The sequence below is a fragment of the Pelodiscus sinensis genome, chromosome 19 (assembly GCF_049634645.1).
Source record: "Pelodiscus sinensis isolate JC-2024 chromosome 19, ASM4963464v1, whole genome shotgun sequence".
NCBI classification, from domain to species: Eukaryota; Metazoa; Chordata; order Testudines; family Trionychidae; genus Pelodiscus; species Pelodiscus sinensis.
Genome location: NC_134729.1, coordinates 12,038,382 through 12,063,470, shown reverse-complemented (window position 1 = coordinate 12,063,470; position 25,089 = coordinate 12,038,382). Strand labels below are relative to the sequence as shown.

General features: G+C 51.6%; 1 protein-coding gene across 1 annotated transcript in view; it reads right to left on the bottom strand.

The window, feature by feature from the left end:
• Window positions 1-24,201, bottom strand: part of LOC102452901 (A.superbus venom factor 1) — a 63,924-nt gene extending 39,723 nt beyond the window's left edge. Inside the window, exons 1-14 of the mRNA XM_075902305.1 lie at window positions 24,043-24,201; window positions 19,122-19,314; window positions 18,463-18,625; window positions 17,958-18,028; window positions 14,930-15,024; window positions 12,364-12,446; window positions 12,145-12,235; window positions 11,573-11,675; window positions 11,366-11,486; window positions 9,644-9,759; window positions 4,415-4,561; window positions 3,001-3,213; window positions 1,604-1,798; window positions 496-657 (exon numbers count right to left, since the gene is read on the bottom strand). Of these exons, the coding sequence (XP_075758420.1) occupies window positions 496-657; window positions 1,604-1,798; window positions 3,001-3,213; window positions 4,415-4,561; window positions 9,644-9,759; window positions 11,366-11,486; window positions 11,573-11,675; window positions 12,145-12,235; window positions 12,364-12,446; window positions 14,930-15,024; window positions 17,958-18,028; window positions 18,463-18,625; window positions 19,122-19,314; window positions 24,043-24,113 (1,824 nt within the window). The 5' untranslated portion in view covers window positions 24,114-24,201. The remainder of the gene's footprint in view (window positions 1-495; window positions 658-1,603; window positions 1,799-3,000; window positions 3,214-4,414; window positions 4,562-9,643; window positions 9,760-11,365; window positions 11,487-11,572; window positions 11,676-12,144; window positions 12,236-12,363; window positions 12,447-14,929; window positions 15,025-17,957; window positions 18,029-18,462; window positions 18,626-19,121; window positions 19,315-24,042) is intronic.
• Between the last annotated feature and the right edge of the window lie 888 nt (window positions 24,202-25,089).

Here is a 25,089-nt window from a genome sequence, read left to right as displayed (position 1 = left end):
CTCTGCTCGATATGCCAACTAAGAAATGGCACATTCAGCAGCGCTGCGTCCCTGAGAACCCGTCGCTAGCATTTTTCCCAGGAACGCAGCACCCCCTGGCACTGGGGTTAGCACGGGCTCTGAGAGGAGAGCGCCTCCTACTGCTGCATCAGGTTCCGCACTGACTGGGAGGAGACAGCGCCCCCTGTCGAGCCCACTGACTCCACTCAATGCAGCACAGCGCCCCCTAGCGCCACCCTGGGGGCACTGGGTTCAGCTCGGACTGAGATGGGAGAGCGCCCCCTATTGAGCACACCCTGGCACACAGCCCCAGCATGGGCACTGGGGTGAGAAATGTCTCTGAAGGGAGAGCGCCCCCTACTGCCTCACCCACACCGGTCCCTAGCACACCATCGGGGTCAACACCGTCCAAAGGGCAGGCTCCCTCCAAATCCCCAGGCGGCACTTCCGACCCTAACACACCCCAGCTGGCGCCAACATCGTTCATGCCCCCACCTTAGATTGCGTAATTTTGTGTTTTTTGTTGAGCACGTAGACGCCTTTGTCCACGGCCACCAGGCCGACATACGCTTTGTGGTCTCCTTCCAGCTTGAGTTTCATTTGTGTTCCAGGCGCATGGATTGCCCGATCTTCCTCGGAGGCTCCTTTCACCACCAGCTGCAGGAAAGACAGTGAGGGGAGACGTTTTGTTTTAAAGCCGAGGGAGCTTGAAACAATTTGTCCTTGGCAAAGCCGAGAAGGAAGAGAGGAGAGACCAGGCTCTGCTATGGGGGCGGCTGTGTAAATCGACACTACTTCCACAAACTTCCGGGCCCTGACTCCCTATCCAGGCTGAGCGCCGAATCCGACCCAAGAAGAGGCCTGTTGTAAGTCCCTTGCCTACAGACCCAATGGAAAGGAGACTTTGTCCCTCTGGCAGCCCTGGGAAATGTACCAAGAAGTTTGAACTGCCATGAATCTGTTCCGTGGGACTGATCCGGATTTCAGATGGGTGTAAACCAGATGAAATTAACTGGCCTCGCGGCACTGCATTGCAATTACCACACAATCGGGTCCCCTTTAGGCATCTGGAGTCACATCACCTGGATCACGGGCCAGAAACAAGCTTTTCACTCCTGTTGGCCCTGCACTGCCTGGAGATGGAATTTACTCTGATCGTTAATGGTGGCGCAGCTACACGTCAGCTCCATCCACAGCCAGCCACAAGCCACCGGGCCTTTGTTGCTGAGCTAGAAGAGACCACGGCGTGACTCCCAGATCCTGGCGTGGGTGAACGGCAGTGGGTTGGTGGGGAGACATCTTTGTATATGTCAATGGACCAAATCTGAACTGGAATGTGTTGGGAGACCACCACTGAGAAGCCCACGGTGCCACGTTTAGAGTCCCTTTTTGAGAAAATTAATCGGTATTTTCAGGCTAAGAAAAACTCCCCCCGTATGAACACCTTCCCAGGAATTAACAAAGCGCTGGCTGGGATGACTGAGGTGGGGTCGGTCCTGCTTGGAGCAGGGGGCTGGACTTGATGACTCCCGAAGTCTTCCAGCCCTCACCTTCCGTGATTCTATGTAGAAGATGTGGATGGACCCCTTAAATATCAACCTACCGTTCCCATGCAAGTGTCCTTGATGTCCAGCCAGACCGAGTCTGCTACTATCTCCGAATCTGCTACTTGGTAGTACCCCACAATGCGGAACGACGGGATGAGGTCGGGCGTGATGGGCAAGGACATGGTCACCAGATTCTGTCCCGCCTGTCTGGCTTGTCTCCCTACACGGATGATCTTCCCTTTGTTCAGGATCTAACGGGGAAACATGAGATGTGGGTTGTTACAGGCCCCAATGGGGAACCCAAGAGGTGATTCAGATTCTGTGAATCGTCACATCTACCTGTAGTAGGAGACAGTCACTTGCAACGTTTCAGAGAGGCGTTGGCATCTGAGAGGGGCGAGGGAAATAAGCTAAAATCCATGTGTCGGCACAAGGATCGAGACGTGGCGGCACTAATATTCACCAACACTGGGTCCCAAATCTGAGCGTGTTTCACCGACACAGACCACCCCTCCTGTGCCCCGTCCCTCCCACCTAACACACTTCATAGCAGCGCTCGAGGGCGACTTTATTACTTGATTTATCTGGCTCTAGAAAGAACAGTTGACCTCCTATTCTGCGTTGAAAAAGTAGCATTGAAGTCTAGTGTATAGGGCAGGGATCTGAGCGCTAGGACTCTCTAACCTCAGTTCTAAGAGGAAATATGGTCTAGTGGTGAGTGCCCAGGGGAGGAGTCAAGACTCCTGGTTCCATCGGACACTCGAAGAGGAAGTTCGATTAAGTGGCAAGTGCAGAAGGGTGGTTGTGAGAACTCCTAGATCAGGGGTACGCATTAATTTTTGTAGGGGGGCCACTTCACCAGTGTTGATAGTGGTCACTGGCCGGTCCTGGAAGAGGCGGGGACTTAGGCGGAAGGGGCGGGGCCTCAGATGGAAGGGGCAGGTCCCTCTAGGTACAGCATGCGGGGTGGGGAGACGAGACTTTCCGTGCTCCCCTGTGGGGCAGGGGAGCACAGGAGGTCTCTCCCTCTTCCCCTGCCCTGCCAGGGGAGCTCAGCACTCAGAGGGAATGACCAGCTGTTTTGAACAGCTGGTGGTTCTCTCTGGCACCGTGCACCCCTGCTAGGGGGAGAAGCCTTTGCATGCCCCGAATTGGCTTGGGGACGGGGGCGTGGCAGGGCAGGCTGCAGGCCGGATGAAAGGGCACGAAGAGCAAGATCCGGCCCCCGTCTCCAGCCCCTGTAGGAAGTGTGCTCTGCTGATTATCCGGGGGCTGGAGTCAGTCACCGGAAGGGGGGAAGGAGAGACTTTATTTCATTCCCACCCCACTGTACTGCCTGGCTGGGAAGAATTCTCCACTACAGGTTCTCTTTCACTAATATTAAAGGAAGAGGGGGAACTCAGATGATGCCGAAGCTCCAGGAGATGCCAGTGCCCAGGAACACCCCACTTACTATGTAGGTGAAATACTTAAGTCCGTTCAGAACAGCTGCATTGTTGCTCTTCAGGTGGAAATTCACAGGTAAGTTGTCTCCAGGTTTGAGCTCGGACGCCGTCACCGCCAGATGGAGGAAGTTTTGAGAGTTGCCCTGGGTCTCATAGGTTTCAGCCACCATGGTCTTCTCGGCCTGGCGGTTCGCCGGGAGGTTGGGGTGGGCAGTTTTGACCTGCAGGGGAGGTGGAGATAAAGTCTTGGCTGAATCTGGGGGGGGGAGGGAGCAGTGTCTATAGCCCCATCACGCTACGGGCAATAGCAAAGCAAGCTGCCTCGAGATGCCGCCGCTGCGAAGAGCCGCTTAGAATGGGCCCGTAGCTTCAGCACAGCCCTGGCAGGGCCCCGCATTTCTGGACTGTCAGAGAACCTCCCTGAACAGAGGAGACCGACCTGCGCCTTGCAGGAGGGCCGAGGGGTGACCCTCTCGGACTCTCTCAAGCGGCCGGTTCGCTCAGGCTTTGTAGCTCGAGGCTGGTGTCGCCTCACCGGCGCTGCGCGCTAAGCAGCGGTGCGTTGTCTAGAGCGGGGGGGTCCCAACTGGCAAACCCGTTCACAAACTGTTGGCGGACCGCTACCATTTTATTTGCATATTTGCATGTATAATGTAGTGAATATGCAAATATGCAAATAGAATGTTGCTGGTCCCGCCTCTAGCAGTTTATCTCTCTCACACACACACACACACACACACACACACACATTCCTTGCAGGGTCCCACCCTGCCATTACTTTTTTACATTTTGTCTTCCCAAGGCTGAAGAAGGGAGACGGAGGGGGAGGGGAAGGGGATGTCATGGCAGCGATCGTCACTCCCCTCCCCTCACAGGAGCGTCACCACTGCGCAGGTGCTGAGCGAGGAAGCCCGGAAGGGGGTGGGGACAAGGCTGAGACTATGTAGCACATGTGTTGGGAAAGTGCAGACATGGGCTGCCTGTTTGGGCCATGCACCGGGGAGGTGGGGGCTCCCCAGCCCCCAGGCTACCTTGCAGGTGCGCTAAAGGAAGGGAGGGGGCAGAAACTACAAGCAGACCCACCTTGCAGCTCATCCACGTGCTTCTCCCCAGCCCCGCCCCCCGAGTCTGGCAAACAGCTGGTTTCAGCTGTGGTAGCCACCACGAACCAGCAGCCAGCGGTGCATGGACCAACACCGGTCCGCAGACCGGCAGTTAGGAACCACCGGTCTATACGGCTCCTTTGCTATGGGCACCTTCCGTGTGAGTGGGGGGATAATCTGGCCCTGCCTATGCCCATGTCAATGTTTTCTGGGATCTCTTCTGGCCCCAGTGTGGAGCATGGTGCCTGGGAGGGAAGACAATGCCACGCTCTGCTGCATATGCTACTTAACTCAGGCTCAGCGTTCGCAGGTTACTCACCGTGATGTGAACCTTTGGCTGGTCCCCGGGCATGTTTATAATCAGCTTAGCAGTTCCATCTCCCTGAGTTGAACCTTGTGACTGGAATTGTTCGGTCCTTACTGGGACACGAGGGGCTGGAGAGCCATCGGGGTTAGTGACATAGACCTGAAAGGCATGATTCAATGGGATGTGTCAAATAAAAAGTGCCGTACTCCCTGCAGCCTAACGTCAAATCAAATTGCCTGCAAAGCATCTCAGGTCCACAGCCTCCAGGGTATTTAGGAGCCTAGGACCTCAATGGGAGTTAGGCACCTAAATAACTCTGAGGAATGGGGTCTTAATGCGTGGCTGCTTCACACCACAAAATGCACACACCTGCTAAAAACTACACGCGCGCACACACAGAAACCACGTCAGCCCTGCTCCGAAGTTCAGCTTACACTTTTGTAACACCCTGACCTACACAAATAGGCTACGTCTACACTGGCATGATTTTCTGGAAATGCTTTTAACGGAAAAGTTTTCCGTTAAAAGCATTTTTGGAAAAGCACTTCTAGATTGGCAGGATGCTTTTCCGCAAAAGCGCTTTTTTGCGGAAAAGCATCCGTGGCCAATCTAGACGCGGTTTTCCGCAAAAAAGCCCCGATCGCCATTTTCACAATTGGGGCTTTTTTGCGGAAAACAGTCCTGTGCTGTCTACACTGGCCCTTTTGCGCAAAAGTCTTACCTTCCTTCCTCCCCCTTCCCACCCCCCCCCCCCACATCCCTCTCCTGTTCTGCAATGTGATTTGTCCTTTTCATATTTGTTCATTTTTTTTAATTGTATCCTTTGGTATATATGGTTGTGACTACTTTCTTCCACTATTTGATCTGAGGAAGTGGGTCTGGCCCACGAAAGCTCATCCTCTAATAAACCATCTTGTTAGTCTTTAAAGTGCTACATTGTCCTGCATTTTGCTTCAACTACCCCAGACTAACACGGCTACATTTCTATCACTATTCTACATGCAAGGCACTACATTTAGCCGTTTGGAATGGAAATCCATCAACCATATGAAGAAACTCGCACAGATACAGACAGACATCATCTTTCTATCCAAGTGCAAGAAAATGGACATCGTACCCAAAGGACTGAAAGTGAACAATCCACTAAGATCAACATACTTCACTGACTACAGTGAAAGACTCTGCCTCACACTATCCAAGAAATTAAGAAACCACCTGATAAGTATTTTATACAAGAAACAGAAAACCATCAAGAATGACATTTCTAACTTAGATCGTCTCATCTCAAGACAAACATCCACACCGACTGACACCTTGCAAGACTTTTGTTCCACCAGACAAGAAATCTACTATACACACTTCTATTCCCTATAACAAAGAAAAGACAATAAATTTTCTAACCTGCTCCATACCACTGGCTACAACAGCAACTGCCTCAACCCACCGGATAATATTGTTAACCTCTCCAGCTACAAACTCAATCCAGCAGAAGAGTCTGTCTTGTCCCAGGGTCTCTCTTTCTGCCCCACGTCCCCCACAAACTGGATACAATTTTGTGGTGACCTTGAGGCTTTTTTTCGCCGCCTCCGTCTCCGAGAATATTTCCAAACCACCACTGAACATCAATCTGACCTACCAGATCCCCCCTACCAACACCAAAGGAAAAATAATTCTATATGGACTCCCCCTGACGGTCGGAATTACAATCTGGTTTTCTATATACACAGCTTCCGCAACAACGCACAGACTGACATTATTCGCAAACGACAACAAGCGACACACAATCTTAGCCGCGCTGAACACCATGCCATCCAGAGTCTCAAAAACAACCTGGACATTGTAATCAAACCAGCTGACAAAGGGGGTGCTGTGGTCATTATGAATAAGGCCGACTATAACCAGGAGGCAACCAGACAACTCTCGAACACCACATTTTACAAACCTCTCCCCTCTGACCCCACCTTGGACTACCAAAAGAAACTACACTGTCTCCTTAAAAGCCTCCCCACAGCTACTCGGGAACAAATCCTCACAGAATCACCTTCTGACCCCCGACCAGGATTGTTCTATCTACTTCCCAAGATCCATAAACCTGGGCACCCCGGACGTCCCATCATTTCTGGTATTGGCACGCTCACTACTGGTCTATCCAGCTATGTAGACACTCTTCTCAAACCCTTCGTAACCAATACCCCCAGCTATCTCCGAGACACTACTGACTTCCTAAGGAAACTACAAAACATCGATAACCTCCCCAATAATACCATCCTTGCCACCATGGATGTAGAAGCTCTATATACCAACATCCCACATGAAGACGGATTACAAGCAATTAGAAACACTATCCCAGAGGACACTACTGCCAACCTGATAGCAGACCTATGTAACTTTGTTCTCACCCACAATTATTTCCAGTTTGAGAACAACTTATACCTCCAGATCAGCGGCACAGCCATGGGTACACGCATGGCCCCACAGTATGCTAACATCTTTATGGCTGACCTAGAACAACGTTTCCTCAACTCCCGTCCCCTTTCACCCCTCCTCTACCTACGGTACATCGATGACATCTTTATGATCTGGACACATGGCCAAGAAACACTGGAGATATTCCACAGAGATTTCAACAACCTACACCCCACCATCAACCTCAGCCTGGACCATTCTACACGAGAGATCCACTTCCTGGACACCACCGTACAAATCAACAATGGAAAATTAGACACCACTCTCTACAGAAAACCCACCGACTCATACAGTTACCTACATGCATCCAGCTCCCATCCAGAACACACCACACGATCCATCGTCTATAGCCAAGCCCTTCGATACAACCGCATCTGCTCTAACCCCACTGACAGAGACCAGAAGCTTCAGGATCTCTACCAAGCATTTATAAATCTCAACTACCCACCCAGAGAAATAAAAAAGCAAATTGAAAGAGCCAGACGAATACCTAGAAACCATCTCCTTCAAGACAGACCCAAGAAAACCAACAATAGAACACCACTTGTCATCACCTACAACCCCCAACTTAAACCTGTCCAACACATTATCAATAAACTACAGCCTATATTGGAACAGGATACCATACTCAAAGAGGCTCTGGGAGACAGACCCATAGTCTCCTATAGACAACCACCTAACCTCAAGATGATTCTTACCAACCACCACAGGACATACCACACTAATACCAACCCTGGTACCTTCCCTTGCAACAAACCCCGTTGCCAGCTTTGTCCACATATTCATTCTGCTGAAACCATTATTGGACCTAACCAAGTGAGTTATAAGATCAAGAACACATATTCCTGCGCATCCAGAAATATAATCTATGCTATCATGTGCCGAAAGTGTCCGTCTGCTATGTACATTGGACAAACATCTCAGACACTTCGCCAAAGGATTAATGCCCACAAAACAGATATCAGACAAGATCACAAAGAGAAAACAGTTTCTTGCCACTTTAACCAGAAAGGACACTCTCTAAATGACTTAGCCACCTGCATTCTGCTACAAAGACCTTTTACATCTGCACTTGAAAGGGAATCCTCTGAACTGTCATTCATGTTAAAATTCGACACTTGCCAACAAGGACTTAACAAGACTTTGAACTTTCTCACCCATTACCAAGACAGTTTCCCCAATTATCACCTGTAATACCATTAACTCACAAACATCCCACTCTCCCTACCTTTAATATCAGCAATTCACAGACACTTACCTTCCTTCCTCCCCCTTCCCACCCCCCCGCATCACCCTTCTGTTCTGCAATGTGATTTGTCCTTTTCATATTTGTTCATTTTTTTTAATTGTATCCTTTGGTATATATGGTTGTGACTACTTTCTTCCACTATTTGATCTGAGGAAGTGGGTCTGGCCCACGAAAGCTCATCATCTAATAAACCATCTTGTTAGTCTTTAAAGTGCTACATTGTCCTGCATTTTGCTTCAACTACCCCAGACTAACACGGCTACATTTCTATCACTATTTTGCGCAAAAGTCTTTCGAAAAAAGACTTTTGCCCAAACGGGAGCAGCATAGTTTTTCCGGAAAATCACTGACAATCTTACATGAGATCGTCAGTGCTTTTCTGGAAATTCAAGTGGCCAGTGTAGACAGCTGGCAAGTTTTTCCGCAAAATCATCTGATTTTGCGGAAAACCTTGCCAGTCTAGACACAGCCATGAAGACTAAACTGATTCATGTCAGCCCTGGAGGAAATTCATTTCTTTCCCTGGTTTGGCCCCCAGGCAAATAAAGCCATGGCCCATCTATGCCAAACACGATCACTGCCTCACAATTCACACCGAAGAGGCAGCTGGAAGTAGAACTAATTGGAGTTAGGCAAGCCAGTTAATCAGGACTTCCTAATAGTTCTTGGGTCTCTGGACGCTTTTTACATAAGGGAGCTAGGGAGACGGATTTGTTGTGCTGACACCCAGCAGTTTACAAGGATCCTCGACTCGGAGGTTAATTCAAGTTTTCGCACTCTGACTAGGGTATGTCTAGGCTGTGTTTGTAAGCTGTGCTTCCTGGGTATGGCACCTCATCCCCCTACACCGCTTAGCCACTAATGAGTCTGCTAAAAGCCTTGGCTACGTTCTGTGTGGCTTTTTGCTCATGCAGAAGACTCATGCATATAACTGCTGACATCCCAGCTTTGCTCCGGCCTGCCAATGACCCAGGTCTGTTGGCTTTACACAGTCACAGGGTCAGAGCCGTTGATGGGGGAGGGCAAAGGGGGCAGCTGCCCTGGGGCAGGGGTAGATCCTTGGGGACAAAAGGTGGAACAGGGCAGGTCCTGGAATGAAGCGGGGCCTGAGCCCGACCCTGCCAGGAAATCAGAAAGTCAGCACCTCTGGCACATTTTGGGCCATGCCTGTAGCAAGGTGGTGTGGGATCACTAGCTCAGGAGGAGGGATAGCTTAGTAGTTTCAGCATGGGCCTGCTAAACCCAGGGTTGTGAGCTCAATCCTAGAGGAGGCTGTTCAGGGTTTAGGACAAATCTGTCAGCTCCTTGTGTTGGCTAGAGATGGCTCCTGTTACACCAATGTAAATCTAGAGTGATTTAGTGGACTCACATCACAATTTATTTGGTGAAACTGAGGCCCAACTGTGGCCTTTTGGTTCTGTTCTATTCAAAGTCCTTATACCACCCTCATCTCCCTATTAGCCGTCATCTTCCCCTGTTGATACCCCTCAGGCAACTGGGGCATGAGCCAGAAGACCAGCTATTACCATGAGTTCAAAGGGCATCCCTGGCTTGAAGTACTTGGGTGTTTTTGTGAAGAGGATCTGATAGGGAGACTCCACGATATTAATTCCGGTTCTCTCGGCTTCCACCATGTCGCTGCCTGCGGAGAGAAGCACACGGCTCAATTCAAACTGAGCTAGGGAGTAGAGATTTTTGTCCCTTTGGGTGCATCTACACAGCAGGGCTAAAGTCAAATTCAGCTACACAACTTCAGCTGTGTCAGTTGCGTTGCTGAAGTTGAAATAGCTTCGCTCGCTGATTATTTTCAGGAATAACGGCGTAGACAGCTCCTTCTGGCGCGAGAGCCTCTTCTGCAAAAATGGCAGCTCATTCGGTATGCAAATGAGGCTTGGCGATATTCCATGCTTAGCCTCATTTGCATATTTCTCCTGCAAGAAGCCGCGGGTGTAGACATAGCCTGGGTGTGGGGGTGTAACAAGATTCCAGGACTGTCACTGTGTCCATGTACCACTCGGAAGCCTAGAATGTCTGTTGAGTCTGTGTAAAGTGATGGAAGACGCTATCTAAGCAAGAGACGGGCACTTTTCATTTACAGCGTCACCAGGTTCACTCATCCCTGGGAGTCGCAGTCTGTTACCAGCCGATTTTAAGTTCCCAGCCATTCTGAATTTATGCCGTTCCAGGAAGGGCTGTGCCATGTGCCCTAACCCATTGTAATTATGGTATCAGATACAACTCCATGGTCCAATCACCACCTTTGCTCTACGCTTAATTTGCATGCTATAAAGTCATTGGTTGTATGGGGCAGAGACGACAGATGATGGATTACTTGGTCCAGCTGCTACATCCATGCAACGGCAGAGTTTCAGTCACTAATTTCTTCTACCTCTCCCCCCAGTTTAGCATCATCCACTCCAAGTCAGCTCGCAGGACAGTCTAGGTCAGGAGTGGGCAAAAAGGCCTCTGCAGGCCGGATCCGGCCCACCAGGTAAGTTGATCCAGCCCAGGGAGGCCCGGCCGGTCCCCCCAGGCCAATCAGGACCAGGGGGTAGGGGGAAGCGTGTGAAATCTCCTCCCACCTTGCCCCTGCCCTGCCAGGAGTGTGTGGCGCTTAGAGCCGTACACTCCTGGCAGTGCAGGAGGAGACTTCGCACACTTTGCCCCACCCCCAAGCCCTGATTGGCCTGGGGGCAGCAGTGGGGGAGCATGTGAAGTCTCCTCCCACCGCCAGAGGCACAGGGACCTAGAGGGAACTGCCAGCTGTTCAGAACAGCTGGCAGTTCTCTGGGAGGGGAAGACTTTGCAGCTCCCCCATCCTCAGACCAATCAGGTTCTGTGGGTGGGGGAGCACAGAGGTGTTCTGGCCCTGCCCCTTCTATCTGAGGCTCTGAAGTGGCCCCCGGTCAAAAATTTTGCCCGCCTCTGGTCTAGGCATACATAATCCTGCCTCAGAAAGAACCTCAAGAAGTCAGCTAGTCCATCCCCCACGGAGCAGGTGGTTCCAGCTTCCCAGGCCACGAGCACCAGTAGGGCAGGCAGTGGGGGCTGCAACACTCCACCCCCAAGACGCCTAAATTAGGCACGCTGGGGACGGGGTGCGGGTGTGGCCAGGCTGGTGGTTAAGGAAGGCAAAGCCTTCCCTTGCCTAAGGCACCGGACGCCCAGGCCAAGCAGATCAACTGTTCCAGTGCCAAATGGCACACCGGTTTGGAACACTTGGCTTTGCCCCTATCGCTGATACTCACCAGTATCTGTCAACACCGTGACTGAGATGTAGAGTGAATGGCCAATCAGTTCCCGTAGGTTTGCAAACCGGGCCTGCAGCATCTCTCTTGTCAGTGTGGCTTCCCCCTCGCCATCTGTTATCTAGAAAAGGGAGGGAGAGTTTCATGGCCTCACCCACGCAGTGCCCCAGGCGGCCTAAATTTCCGCCAGCCGAGAATGGGAATTACCGGGATTCTCTTGAGAGACTGAGGGATGCTCCTCTTCTCATCATCCAGCTTTACCCCAAAGAGGACAAAGGCCGTGCCGTGTAGTTTTTTCCCATATAGATACCTGGAGGAGATAAGGATGGGTAAGAGGAGCCTTAAGGAAACCCACTGGTAAATTTTCCTCTATAAGGTCGGCTCCTTGGTTGGTCTGCATCTCCCATGATCCACCATGGTAAGAAGACATGGACCATCTTAGCAGTCCTATGGCTATGGTGCATCATGGGAGTTTAAGAGCTGGCCCAGCCCCTGGAGAAGAATGGGAGAATGAAGCATTCAAATAACAACTAACCCTAACCATTTCCCAATCACCAGGTTTACGGGTAATTTTTTCCTGGTTTTAGGCATCGGTTTTTGGATGAAAAAAAATCAGAATTTTCCATGGAAAAGGAGCAGTCTTCCTGCGGCGGGGGGGGAGGGGGGGCACATAGTGGAAAACATTCCTAGCATGGTGCAAGACTTCCGTTTCTTTCCGCACCAAAACCTGTCGTTGCTACCCCTGCCAGCTGATCCCTTCCACCCACTCCTAGACCCACCTCGCAGTGATAGAAACCCTGAAGTCGTCCTCGCCATCGATGTACAAGAACTTCTCAGATGGTTCCAAGATGACTTCGAAACTCGGCAACACTGGAGAAACAAGAGGAGAAGCTGGAGCGTGTAGGACAGAGCTAGCAAAGCTGAGGAAAAGGCATGGGTTCCACCACAGGGCCAGGACCACTCCCTGAGCCTGGGTGCCGTGGGAGCTGGGTTCTTACCATACTCCTTCACATCAAACTGCGCACTGAAGCTCTGCTGAGGGGAATCTTCATACCTGGCCACGATCTTCCAGGTCCCCAGGCTGGAGGAAGGAAATAAGAAGGAGTATTGATTGCAACGAACACACACAGTTCCCAAAATCCAGCTGACTCATTTGTTTCTCCAGGTAATTTTATTGGCTCCGGAAGCGAAATCTGAGCTGTATATGGAACCCAAGCCTTCTTCAAGGCAGCCAACCACTGGGAACTTAGGGCAAGTTTTTCCCCCTTGCCCCTTGGTGTTTTCATGAACCAGAACTAGAGGTGGGGCTCAGAACAAAACATTCGACCTTCCCAACCTTTGGCCAAAGCTTGTCTCTAAACTTTGTGGCTGGCACTTGTTACTACTGTCTGCATGGACCAAACCCCTAATCCAAACACCCCCCAAACTTCAGGAAACTCAGATCCCACCAGATGGAAATGCCAGGCCAGTTTTACGGTTTGCCAGAAGCTGGGAATGGACAACAGGAGGATGGCTCCCTTGGTGATTGCTTGCTCTGTTCATTCTCTCTGAAGCCTCCGGCATTGGCCACTCACTGGGCTAGACAGATCTTTGATCTGACCCAATATGTCCATTCTTATGTTCTTATTCATGAAATGATGCATGGAGGAGTACAGTACGACTATGTTCCCAGTAGCTGAGCATTCGTTAATCCCACCGAATGGGAGCTAGGGTGCTCAGCGCCTTTGAAAAACAGCTCAACGAGACCCGATCCCGCCTTCACATGCTCTGGCATAAATCAGGAGTCATGGCCAGGAAGTCAGTGGAGTTTCATTCTGGTGTCTGCGTTGACTTGGAAAAATTAGGCTTTTTATCGACAAACGTCATTGATTTTACCGTGCACCCAGAAACCGACAGAAAAACATTTCCATCGGTCATCTTGAAATGTACAGAGAGACAAAGTCAGAAAAATGCCACTTAAGAATTTATCACAGTTTGATTTAAGGCTTAATGCCTTGTACATTCTGTTTCAATGGCTGTAAAGCGCTCGCCATTTTGAATCTCAGTGTCTACTGTCATTGAATTACTGCCAGGCCCCGCCGCTGTGGTCTGATCCCCATGTTTTCCCTCACTTGCGATCATTTAAATTGATATCAGTCAGACGGAGGGATGCTAACACCCCATAACTGTGCACATTTGAAGTTATCAGAATTGAAAATAAATGCCTACAAATAAACATGATTTTGTATCCATCAAAACTATAAAATATAAAAATCAAGTTACACCAAGACTGGATATGTGGCAGGAGTGGTTGGTTTCCTCACATCACTTGGAAATGCCTCCAGAAGAACAACTAGTGGGTGGGCCAAAAATAAGTAGGGTAACTATGACCAGGCAGACTTGAACCTGGGAAGCTTAACAGAGTCACCACTACAGCTTGAGCTATAACACCAGATGTCATAGACCCAGGGCTGTAGAGCTTCCTTGTTCTTACCTCTGGCTGTAAGAGGCCTAAGTGTCACTGCATGGGACAGTGGTCTACACTACAGCTATGTCTACACTCGCGGCGTCTTGCACGAGTAATATGCAAATGAGGCTAAGCGTGGAATATCGCTGAGCCTCATTTGCATACCTACTGAGCCACCATTTTTTTCAGAAGAGGTTCTTGCACAAGAAGGAGCGTCTACACTGCCCCTTCATACCCAAGAAAACCCCTCTTGCGCAATGCCGGTACACCTATTACTTTTCAGGAAGAACGGCATTGCGCAAGAGGGTTTTTCTTGCGCAAGAAGGGGCAGTGTAGACACTCCTTCTTGTGCAAGAGCCTCTTCTGAAAAAAATGGTGGCTTATTAGGTATGCAAATGAGGCTCAGCGATATTCCACGCTTAGCCTCATTTGCATATTACTCGCGCAAGAAGCCGCGAGTGTATCTGCATCATGCATACCTCTGACTAGAGGACAGCTACCACAGACTGCAGCTTGTATGTTCTCTTTTCTTTTTCAAGCTTTTGGGGGGAAAGAGCTTGAGGTACCCCTGAGGTTTTTAGGGAGGAGGTTCCCCAAGTGACCTCTTCCCGGGGTTTTATTTTGGAATACTTGGGAGGTGGCAGCAGTTTTTATTCTCCAAAGTCTGGATATTAGGATTTTGGGGGAGCTTTTTGTACCAAAGCCTGTAGAGATCAGGTTTTGGGGTGCTTTCGTGGGCCCCCACTTCTGCATTCATCGTGCCAGAGTGAGGAACAGCCTATGACAGCCCGGTTGCCCATGGCGACCAGACATCTATTTTTTGAGGCCTGTCCTAGCAGGGGATGGGTGGGCCTGCAATGGCAGCCACGGGCAGAGGCTCCCTGCCCCCTGCCAACACCAGCCTCGCACGAGGAGAGGGGGCAGGGGGCAGGGCTTGCACGAGAGGCTCGGGCCAGACCTGCTCAGGGGGTGGGGGAGAGCTCAGGCCAGGCCCGCACAGGGTCCCATTTTGCCTTTGGAAAATATGGTCACCCTAGATGGGCACCATACAGCAACCAGCTCCACATGCCCATCTTCTGCGGAGCCCCCGTTACAGCCGCACCTGGTGGTAACCTCACCTGATAATCTCCGGCAAGAAGTGGTTCAGGGAGAAGATGCCTGTTTTCAAGGGGGCAGAGACGGGGATCTGCTTGACAATAATGCCCTCGGGGGTCTGGAGAGGAAAAGAGGAAAGAACTTAGGGAGAAAAATGCAGCCATTTCCTCTGAACATCATCGGCCAGGTCGACCTTCCTGGCCTAGGGAAGGCTTCTCCATGCAACTTGGACTCCACTGAATTAATTAGCCAGAGACACCGGAAAAACCTACCCACCTCTCCTGACACTCTGAGACGGTGCAGCGAGGCCCCCAAAGAACTCGAGGAAGTCGTTCGGAACATTTCACAGTCTCCACCGACTCCAGGCCTAACCCGGAGCTATCGTCTGAACTTTTTCCAGTGCCAATTTGCAAAGAGCTACAAAACTGATTAGGAATTTGGAACAGCAGCCATATGAGGAGAGATTAATATGACTGGGACGTTTCAGCTTGGAAAAGAGGAGACTAAGATGGGTGGGGTAGCACTGGGATAGGTTCCCTAGGGAGTGGGTGCAATCTGCATCTCTAGGGGTTTTTAAGTCCCAGCTTGACAAAGCCCTGGCTGGGATGATTTAGTTTAGCTTGGTCCTAATTTAGCAGGGGGTTGGACTTGGTGACTTCTGTTGGTCTCTTCCAACCCTAGGATTCTATGATATGATAGAGGTCTATAAAATCACGGCTGATGTGGAGAAAGTGAATAAGGAAAAGTTATGTACTCCTTCCCACAACGCAAGAACTAGGGTCACCAAATAAAATCAATAGGGAGCTGGTTTAAAACAAACAAAAGGAAGTTTTTCTTCACACAACGCACAGTCAACCTGTGGAACTCCTTGCCAGAGGATGTCACAAAGGCCAGAACTTTAACAGGGTTCAAAAAAGAGCTAGATAAATTCATGGAGGTTAGGTCCATCAATGGCTATTAGCCAGGAAGAGTGGGAATGGTGTCTCTAGCCTCTCTTTGTCAGAAGCTGGGAATGGGTGACAGAAGAGGGATCAATTCGAATCATAGAATCATAGGGCTGGAAGAGACCAGCCCCCTGCTCTAGGCAGGACCAATCCCAACTAAATCAACCCAGCCAGGGCTTTGTCAAGCTGACACTTAGAAACCTCTAGGGATGGAGATTCCACCATCTCCCTGGGTTACCCATTCAAGGGCTTCACCACCCTCCTAGTGAAATGGTTTTTCCTACTATCCAACCTGGACCTCCTCCACTGTAATTTGAGACCCTTGTTCTTCCGGAAGTTGAAGGCTGCTCTCAAATCCCCCCCCCCCCCACGCTTCTCTTCTGCAGACTAAACAAGCCCAAATCCCTCAGCCTCTCCTCGTAGGTCATGTGCTCCAGCCCCCTCATCATTTTGGTCGCCCTCCACTGAACCCTCTCCAATGCATCCACATCCTTTCTGTAGTGGGGGGCCCAGAACTGGACACAATACTCCAGATGTGGCCCCGCCAGTGCCAAATAAAGAGGAATAATCACTTCTCTAGATCTGCTGGCAATGCTCCTCCTAATGCAACCTAATATGCCATTAGCCTTCTTGGCTACAAGGGCGCCCTGTTGACTCATATCCAGCTTCTCACTCACTGTAATCCCCAGGCCCTTATCTGCTGAACTGCTACTTAGTCAGTTTGTCCCCAGCCTGTAGCCATGCTTGGGATTCTTCCGTCCCAAGTGCAGGACTCTACACTTGTCCTTGTTGAACCTCATCAGATTTCTTTTGGCCCAATCCTCTAATCTGTCTAGATCACTCTGGACTCTATCCCTGCCCTCCAGCGTAGCTACCTCTCTCCCTAGCTTAGTGTCATCCGCAAACTTGCTGAGCGTGCTACCTACCCCCTCAACCAGGTCATTAATAAAGATGTTGAACCTGATGATTCCCTGCTCTGTTCATTCCCTCTGGGGCACCTGGCACTGGCCACTGTTGGAAAACAAGACACTGGTCCAGATGGACCTTTGGTCTGACCCTCTGTGACCGTTCTTATGTTCCTAAAGGGCTTTGCAGCCCTGACGGCTACAGCTGCTCCTCATTGCAAGACCCCAGCTGCTTATGTGGCTGCTCTGGGCAGAGTGTCGAAGGAAGAGGAAACAGAGCCGAAGAGGAACCGAAGGGAGGGATGTGCTCTCTCTCCTCTCCGCTGGCTGTGGTGAGGAAAACCCCCCAGGCTTATTGCCCAGGATTTTGCTGCTGATTTACTTTACATTGTGGCCCATAAAGCCCATACAGGGCCTTCCGAGGATTAACGCCTGGAGCTCTGATCCCCACGCTGCCCACCAGTTTACACATCCTTCAAAGGGCTCCTAGCAGTGGCACCTTGTCTTCCTGAAGGACCCCCTGCAACTTTGCTCCAGAACTAACACCCTGGCAAAACCATGGGCCCTCCCCAGACAGCTGCATGGCTGCTGTCCCGGCAAACTTTGCAGCCTCCCTCGTGACCGGAGGATAATTTGCACACAAGAGGTTTGCACGGAGAGGCCTCGAAGAGCTACTTGCTTTTCTCCCCTCTGTACCACGTTGCTTCCACATGCTGGGGTTCTATGCAGCCTTCTCAGGTGCAATAATTACTGCACGTGACCCAGACAAGTGGCTGAGCCCACATGTTCCCCCCATTCCGGGCTCACCCTACCTCAAACTCCACAATCCTCCACGACCCCACCTCAAACTCCACAATCCTCCACGACCCCACCTCAAACCCCACAATCCTCCATGACCCTTTCTCAAACCCCACAATCCTCCACGACCCCACCTCAAACCCCACAATCCTCCATGACCCTTTCTCAAACCCCACAATCCTCAATGACCCCACCTCAAACTCCACAATCCTCCACGACCCCACCTCAAACCCCACAATCCTCCATGACCCCACCTCAAACCCCACAATCCTCCACGACCCCACCTCAAACCCCACAATCCTCCATGACCCCACCTCAAACCCCACAATCCTCCATGACCCCACCTCAAACTCCACAATCCTCCACGACCCCACCTCAAACCCCACAATCCTCCATGACCCCACCTCAAACTCCACAATCACAGTCTTGGACAACGGTTCCAGCTTGTGACCCATGGTGAAGATCCGGAAGAGGACTGAGAAAATAAAGAGAGAAGAGAGGGACCTCGTTAGACACCTTAGCCAAGAATGTCAACGTGGTTTAGGTGCCTAAATGCTGCACCTTTTTCCAGCAGGCTTGGGATGGCCATCAGATGGGGACACGTCTCTTGGTTCAAGATGAAGCAGAACCAGGCACTGTGGTTTGAAAAAGTTCATCTCCCACGCTCAATCCCATGGCCCACCCGGTCTTCCAGGGTCTAACACGCAATGGGACATCCCGACTAGGACAATGGTGAAGGGTGAAATATTATAAAGTTGCAGGGGGATGAGGGAGAGTTTCTTCTCCAGCGCTCCTCTGTCTTCAACCAGACAACAAGCAAAGCAAAAAGCACAGGGAGCCTGAGAGCCCTACTGGGACATCAACAGCTTCCAGCCCCCTCCCATCAGAAGAGACCGGGGAAGGCAGTACCTGTGGACCCGGGGGTGTAGATGGTTTTATCTGTCTGGATAAAGATGTATCCACTGTGGAAATGGACCAGAACCACTTTTTCCAGGGTTTTCTGAGGGAATTTGGCCTGGACCACCACATACTGGTTTTGTTTGGAATCTTTCTTTATGTCTTTGGTGGGGACCTGTGGGAGAAGAAAAACATGCATGAGTTCTTCCCGGTTCCCTCACCCCCACAGGAGACGTTCAAAGCAAAAAACCTTTGCGGGGTTAACCACGCTTATGTAATACGTGGAGAGGCTGCATGAGGGCCCATGGCCTTTTACTAACTAGCACACAAGTGCCATGAACGGGTGGATCTCCTCATCGGGGAGTACCCCGGGCAGCGGGGGAATTCCAGGATGGCACACTCAGAATTGATGTTACGGCCAGAAGAGACCCAGCGTGATCCTCCCATCTGATTGCCTGTGTAATGCAGGCCTCGATGTTCACACAACATTTCCAGCTCATCTTTGGCTTGAGTGTCTCTTTCCGAAACACATCCAACCTTGACGGGATCTGAACGTCTTGGCATGGGGGGGACAAATCACGGGAGGTGCCAAAAATAAGTGGGCCGCTGTTGAAAATGTTGCCCTGGGTGTATTTGTTTCATTGGCTGATCTGAGGCTGCGATTTTCCCACCTTTATGACAGCTGTGCCAATCATCCCTGTGTTAGGGTTCAGTTCCACTGGGACCTGGTATAAAATGTTCTTCCTGAGCGGGAAGTCTTGCACGGTGACCGTGACCGCCATGGGGCCATCGAGGCCATGGGCTTCAACCACGACGTTCTCTTCACTCTCCACCCGCAGGACGTTGGGGGTGATCAGGGAGTAGCTGGGAACGGCAAAAAGGCTGAGGTGAGTAATACTGTTAGTATTTAAAACCCTGCTGGTTGTCAGTCCCACCATTCCAAGGGATTTCCATGCCTGGGTTTCTACCAAGCTTCTTGCTACCGCTGATCGTTTATTGTTATTTGCTTTACAGCTGCATCTGGAAATCCCAACAGTGATTGAGGCATGGTACAAACACAATAAGACACAGTTCCTACCTCAGGGGTATGTCTACATGGCCTCGGAAAAGTGCAGTTCCCAGCGGGGGTCAACACCGGTCACATCTACACTTCGGGTGCAACAATGGCTTAGCTGCATAGAAATCTCCTACATCAGTAGTTCCCAATGCGGTGCCCGTGGGCACCATGGCACCCGCTGGGGCATTTATGTGTGCCCGTCTAGTGACCAGGGCCGGCCCGAGCCACTCTTGCACCCCAGGCGCACAACGCATGCACGGCTCCTGCCCCAGGCATGCGGCAGCCCCGAAAAGTTGGGGACCACTGTCCTACATCAACAGAAGGGGTTTTTCTCTCAGTGCATATAACCCACCATCCATTCCTCCATCAACCTAACTGCTTCTGCTCCGGCAGGTAGATTGGATTAACCACCACGCTGCTAGAACCCTGGCCACCTGAGAATAATCTCAGTTACTGATTCAGGCTGCTGGTGCCATGCTGGGGGCTGTGCTGACCTAGCTTAGGCACGTCGAAATGGAGCGGGCAGAGGGGAACGTCTCTAGAGGCGCTGTATTCCATCGGAATGCACCGATTAAAACCGAAATGTGCCGCGGGGATGTGGCGATTTTCTTACATTTTCTGAGGGAAAAAAAGTGTTTCGTTTCCATAAGGCGGCAGCTCTTCGTTCCGACTTGACGGCGTGCTAATGTTAGTTAATAGAATCACTGAAACGCTGGGCTTGAAGGGGTCGAGAAGGGGTTGGTGGGGGCCGGGAAGATCCATGCGGGCCAGAGGGAAGCCGGAGAGGCCCAGGGCACCAAAATACAACAGTTATTTTCCCTATTGAGTCTGCCCAAAATAAACCCTACATCCATAAACCACAATGATTTGGGCGTGTGTAAATGCATATTTATCATTTCCCCCCCGAAAGTGAATTAAATCCTCGAGGAAAATTTGTCAGAGCAGCCACCCGCAAGAATTGCTGGCTACGGTCTGAGGCCCCAGAAAATGTTCGTTGTGAGAACCCCTGAGCCGGGCCCTGCCTGACGGGTGTTTCTCTAACCTGTTCCTATAAACCTCCCACCCCCTGTTTAGGTCAGCTGTTCCTGTGCTGAATGTAGAAATCCAATTGAAAACGTTGAAACAAAACCCTTCAGTGAGTCCGTTTCAATAGTTCCTACACCAGGGGCAGGCATGATAGGGTCCGCGGGCCGCATCCGGCCCACCAACCCGTTGAATCCGGCCTCTGGCTGCCCTGCCGCTCCCCCGCCTCTGGGCCAATCAAGACCTGGGAATGGGGGCACACAGAAGGTCTCCTCCCCCCACCAGGGACGTGCAGCACCAGAGGGAATGGCCAGCCTGGCAGGGCAGGAGCAGGGGTGAAATACTGTGAGGTCCCCCAACCCAGGCTAATCAGGGCCTGAGGGTGGGGGAGCATGCAAAGTGTCCTGCCCCCACTCACCAGGGGCTGATGGCACCTAGGGGGAACAGCCCCTTTCCACCCAAGGCCCGCCCCTTTGGGGGGCAGCCCGCAACTAAAGTGTGTGAAGTGCCCCCCTGCAAAAATTATTACTCACCCCGGCCTACAGGAGCTTTTCAGAAAATTGGTTTCTCAAGGAATTTCAGCTTCCCAGTGCAACGTGGGACACAAGGACATTTGGGCATTTGCCACAGAATGGAAATTGTGTTTCATGTCTGCTTCAGGCTCGTCTACACGAACATTTAGTTCTAGCAAACGGATGTGAGGCTAGCCTCCCCCAGCCTCCTGCCTGTGTCTATGTGGCCCCGCACTAACAATTCCTCCCCCACTTTGAAACAGAGTACCATAAAGTGCCGTCAGGAACTATTCGTATGCATCAGCAGTGTCCTCACAGACAGTGTGCAGTGTGTGTGTGTGTGTGTGTGTGTGTGTGTGTGTATAGATTTACATCCCAATTTGCCATGAACTAATTGTTCATGTAGACAAGCCTTTGGCAAGTCGAATTAACTTTGCTCCTAAATCACCTAGGCAATCTAGACAATCCTTCCCCCCCCCAGCCACTGAAGCAACATTTGCCACCTTCCCTGAGAAATAACTGACTGATTACATCACTATGGTGTTGTGAATTCACAAGGAAATGCACCTGGAGGGAAAGAAAAAGTGTTGCTAAATGTCAGCCACGTTGTTTGTGTGTCACTCAGGGGTGAAGGGCAACTGATGACTGGACTCAAATTTTTCATACTCAATACAGATCTCGCACACACACACACACACACACACACACACGTGAAAAGTGGAGGGCATAATGCACTCCCGTCGCTCAACGAAAATTGCTTTGGGTGGCTTTGTCTTACAGCCTGATCCTCTGTTGCCGTGAGACCAAACTCGAGCGCCCAGGTGGACACCGAGCCAGTAGGGGGCGCTCTTCGCTGTGAGTCAGTGCTGACCCCATGTCCCGGCACTGGGTGGGCACCGTACTGCAGCTAGTGGTGGCGCAGCAGGGGGCGCTGTCTTCCAACTCTGTGCTGGTGGGGGCAGGCCCAGAGAACCCAACGTGCCCCTCGGGGGGGACCTGTCCACCGGTGGGGCAGAATAAACTTGCCAGATTGTTTCATTCGGCCCATCATAGGCCATCGTGGGGCAGGCACCAAGGAAAGGGACAGGGCCTGACAGGGAGAGGCATCGCCCATGGTGCTTTGGTTAGAGCCAACAGTCTGGAGCAGAGAGCCAGCCCAGCCCCGTGGGACAGGAACCCTCACGTGGGGTATGTGCGGAGGGCTCGCTGTCTGGCCCGGCCCTACTGCCTAGGTCCTCCAATCCCCTGGGGACAGGACCCAACACTCCCCAGTCACACAATCTCAATGGCAGGACCTGGCGTTGCCCACCCCCATTTCCACAAGGCTAAGGCCCCCGAATTCTTCAATCTTGCACTGGGCGGGGTTCAGCAGGGGGCGCTCTCCCCTGGCAGTCAGTGCTGACTCCCATATCCCAGTGCGCAGCTAGGGGGCGCTGTGCGACAGAGAGCAGGGTGGGGACTCAGTAGGGGGCGCACTCCCCTGGCAGTCAATGCTGACTCCCATATCCCAGTGCGCAGCTAGGGGGCGCTGTGTGGCAGAGAGCAGGGTGGGGGCTCAGTAGGGGGCGCTCTCCCCTGGCAGCCAGTGCTGACTCCCATATCCCAGTACACAGCTAGGGGGCGCTGTGCGGCAGAGAGCAGGGTGGGGGCTCAGTAGGGGGCGCTCTCCCCTGGCAGCCAGTGCTGATTCCCATATCCCAGTGCGCAGCTAGGGGGCGCTGTGTGGGAGAGAGCAGGGTGGGGACTCAGTAGGAGGCGCTCTCCCCTGGCAGCCAGAGCTGACCCCAATGCAGTGCTAGGGGGTGCTGTGCTTCAGGGAACAGATTCAGTAGCTCAGCAGGGGGCGCTCTCTCTTGGCAGCCAGTGCTGCCTGTCATGCCCCAGTGCATGGCTAGGGGGTGCTGTGCTGCAGGCAGCAGGGTGGGAGCTCAGGAGAAAGAGCTCTCCCGTCTATGCTGACCCCAGTGCCCCATGGAGAGGGCAATGCTGCCCCTCCTGCATTCCCTCAGCTGCCATCACGCAGTCAGGAGCGCTGTGGCATGCACTGCCCTGTGCACGGCCTGAGCGGTCCTAGTGCCACCCTTTTGCCTAGAGAGGAGCCCAACGGATTTGACTCCTAGTCACACCACACCACTCCCCTCCCGGGCTCTAACCGCTAGACTTCACTCCCTTCCTACAGCTTGTGCTAGAACCCAAACATCTCCCCTTGTGAGAGCATCAGAGCTCCCACTACTCTTCTCACCTCTCTGGCCTGGTTGGCACAGTCCCTCCAGCAGTGGAACTAGAACCCGGGAGTCCTGACTCACAGTCCAGTGGCCAAAGCGTGGACCATGGCGCTTTGGAGGCCCATCAGCCACTTGGAAGTGACCTGGGTCGTGGTCTGCCTCGTGCATCACAAGCAATCCCCTTGATCAATGGAGTTACAATGAGAACTGAATTTAGCCCCACTGGGTGTCTAGCGGATGTAGAAAATGAGCAAGGAGTTCTAGAAGTGACCCTATAGGACGTGATTCCAGTCTCTTTTCAAGCCTGATCCAAAGTCCGCTAAAACCAAGGGGGAAAACAGCCCATTGATTTCAGTGCATTTCAGGTGCGTGAGTACTCCCAGTTTACACCTGGTTAACTCAAAAGTCTGAGGGGCAGCTGTGTTAATCTGTCACTTTAAAAACAACTTTTTAAAACAACAAGTAGCCTCGTGGCACTTTAAAGACTAACATATACATATATATATATAGTGTTGTGAGCTTTTGTGGCCAAAACCCACTTCAAAATCCAGTTTATTCTGTAAAAAAAAAAAAAAATCCCAACTTCCAACCCCCCAAAATCAGCCTCTGAACTGAGCGAGGGAGCAGTATGGCTGGACAGAGTGAGGAAGAGAATTTCTATAGCCTGTCTCCACTCCACACACAGTGGCAGGGAAGAGAAGGCAATGTCGCTTTTTAGCTGCTTCAGGACCTCAGGCTAATCGCGCCACCGTGGCAGAAGCGCAGGGGTACTTACAGTTGGCTGTGAGAAACAGCCGGGAAGCAGAAGGCCAAGGTGGCCAGCAGGTAGAAAGCCGAGCCCCCCATGGTGATGGCAGGAGGGTCAGGAGGAGAAGTTCTTCTCTCAGGGCTATTTATCCTGAGAGCTCCCTGTAAGCGGAGCCTTTGTGCAAACAGCTGGGTGGGTTAATGCCTGATGGGGAGGAGCCCAGGAAACCGGGGAGTTTGGAAGAAAAGACGTTTTCTTCACTCCCGGCACGAGAATTTATTGTTCTGTTTTTTTTCACGTGGGGGAGTTGGAATTAGGGGCCTGTGGTTGTGTTATGTTTGCTCCATGGCAAAGCGCTAGCCACAGAATGGAATGACAGGGTTCCCAACCGCCCCAGGTCAGACCTAGCATGGGAGGGGTGCTGGGAGTCAGGATGTTTGAGTTACAATCCAGGCACTGGGAGTGGAGTGGGATCTACGGGGTTAGAATGGGGGAGGTGGAGCTGAGACTCCTGGAGTCTGTTCCTGACTCTGCCTTTGACTCACTCTTTTACTTTGGGCAAATCCTGAGACATTTCAGGAGGCAAAGTGCTCGCAGTCCTGAAGGCAGCTCCGTAAAGCTCCCCCTGTCTCTTCCATGCACTTGGACTGTAAAACCTTTGGAGCAAAAACTGTCTCCTAGACCAGGACTGCTCTAGGCTCCATTAGGGAATCTACATTGCTACAGATGGAAGTGCTAATACAGACAGGGCGCTGGTGTGTTTGGTCACCACATCGTCTGCACCTGCTCCGTATGAGTGCACAACACCCAGCACCCAGAAGGCCTTCGGGTGCTGCTGCCATAAAAGAGATGACAGGAAATAATAATGTGGGATTAATCTGTGGAACTCATTGCCACATGATAGTCCTGCCTCAGGGCACAAGGCAAGGGGTGGTAAGAGGTAATGTCCCCCAGAGGCAGGCTATCCTCCACACTAGGGTTTCGTGCACCCGTCTCTAGATTATCTGGGAATGATCATTCTTGTAGATGACCCACCAAACCAGAGTGGCAGTCCCTGGTTGGCATTTTCCGAGC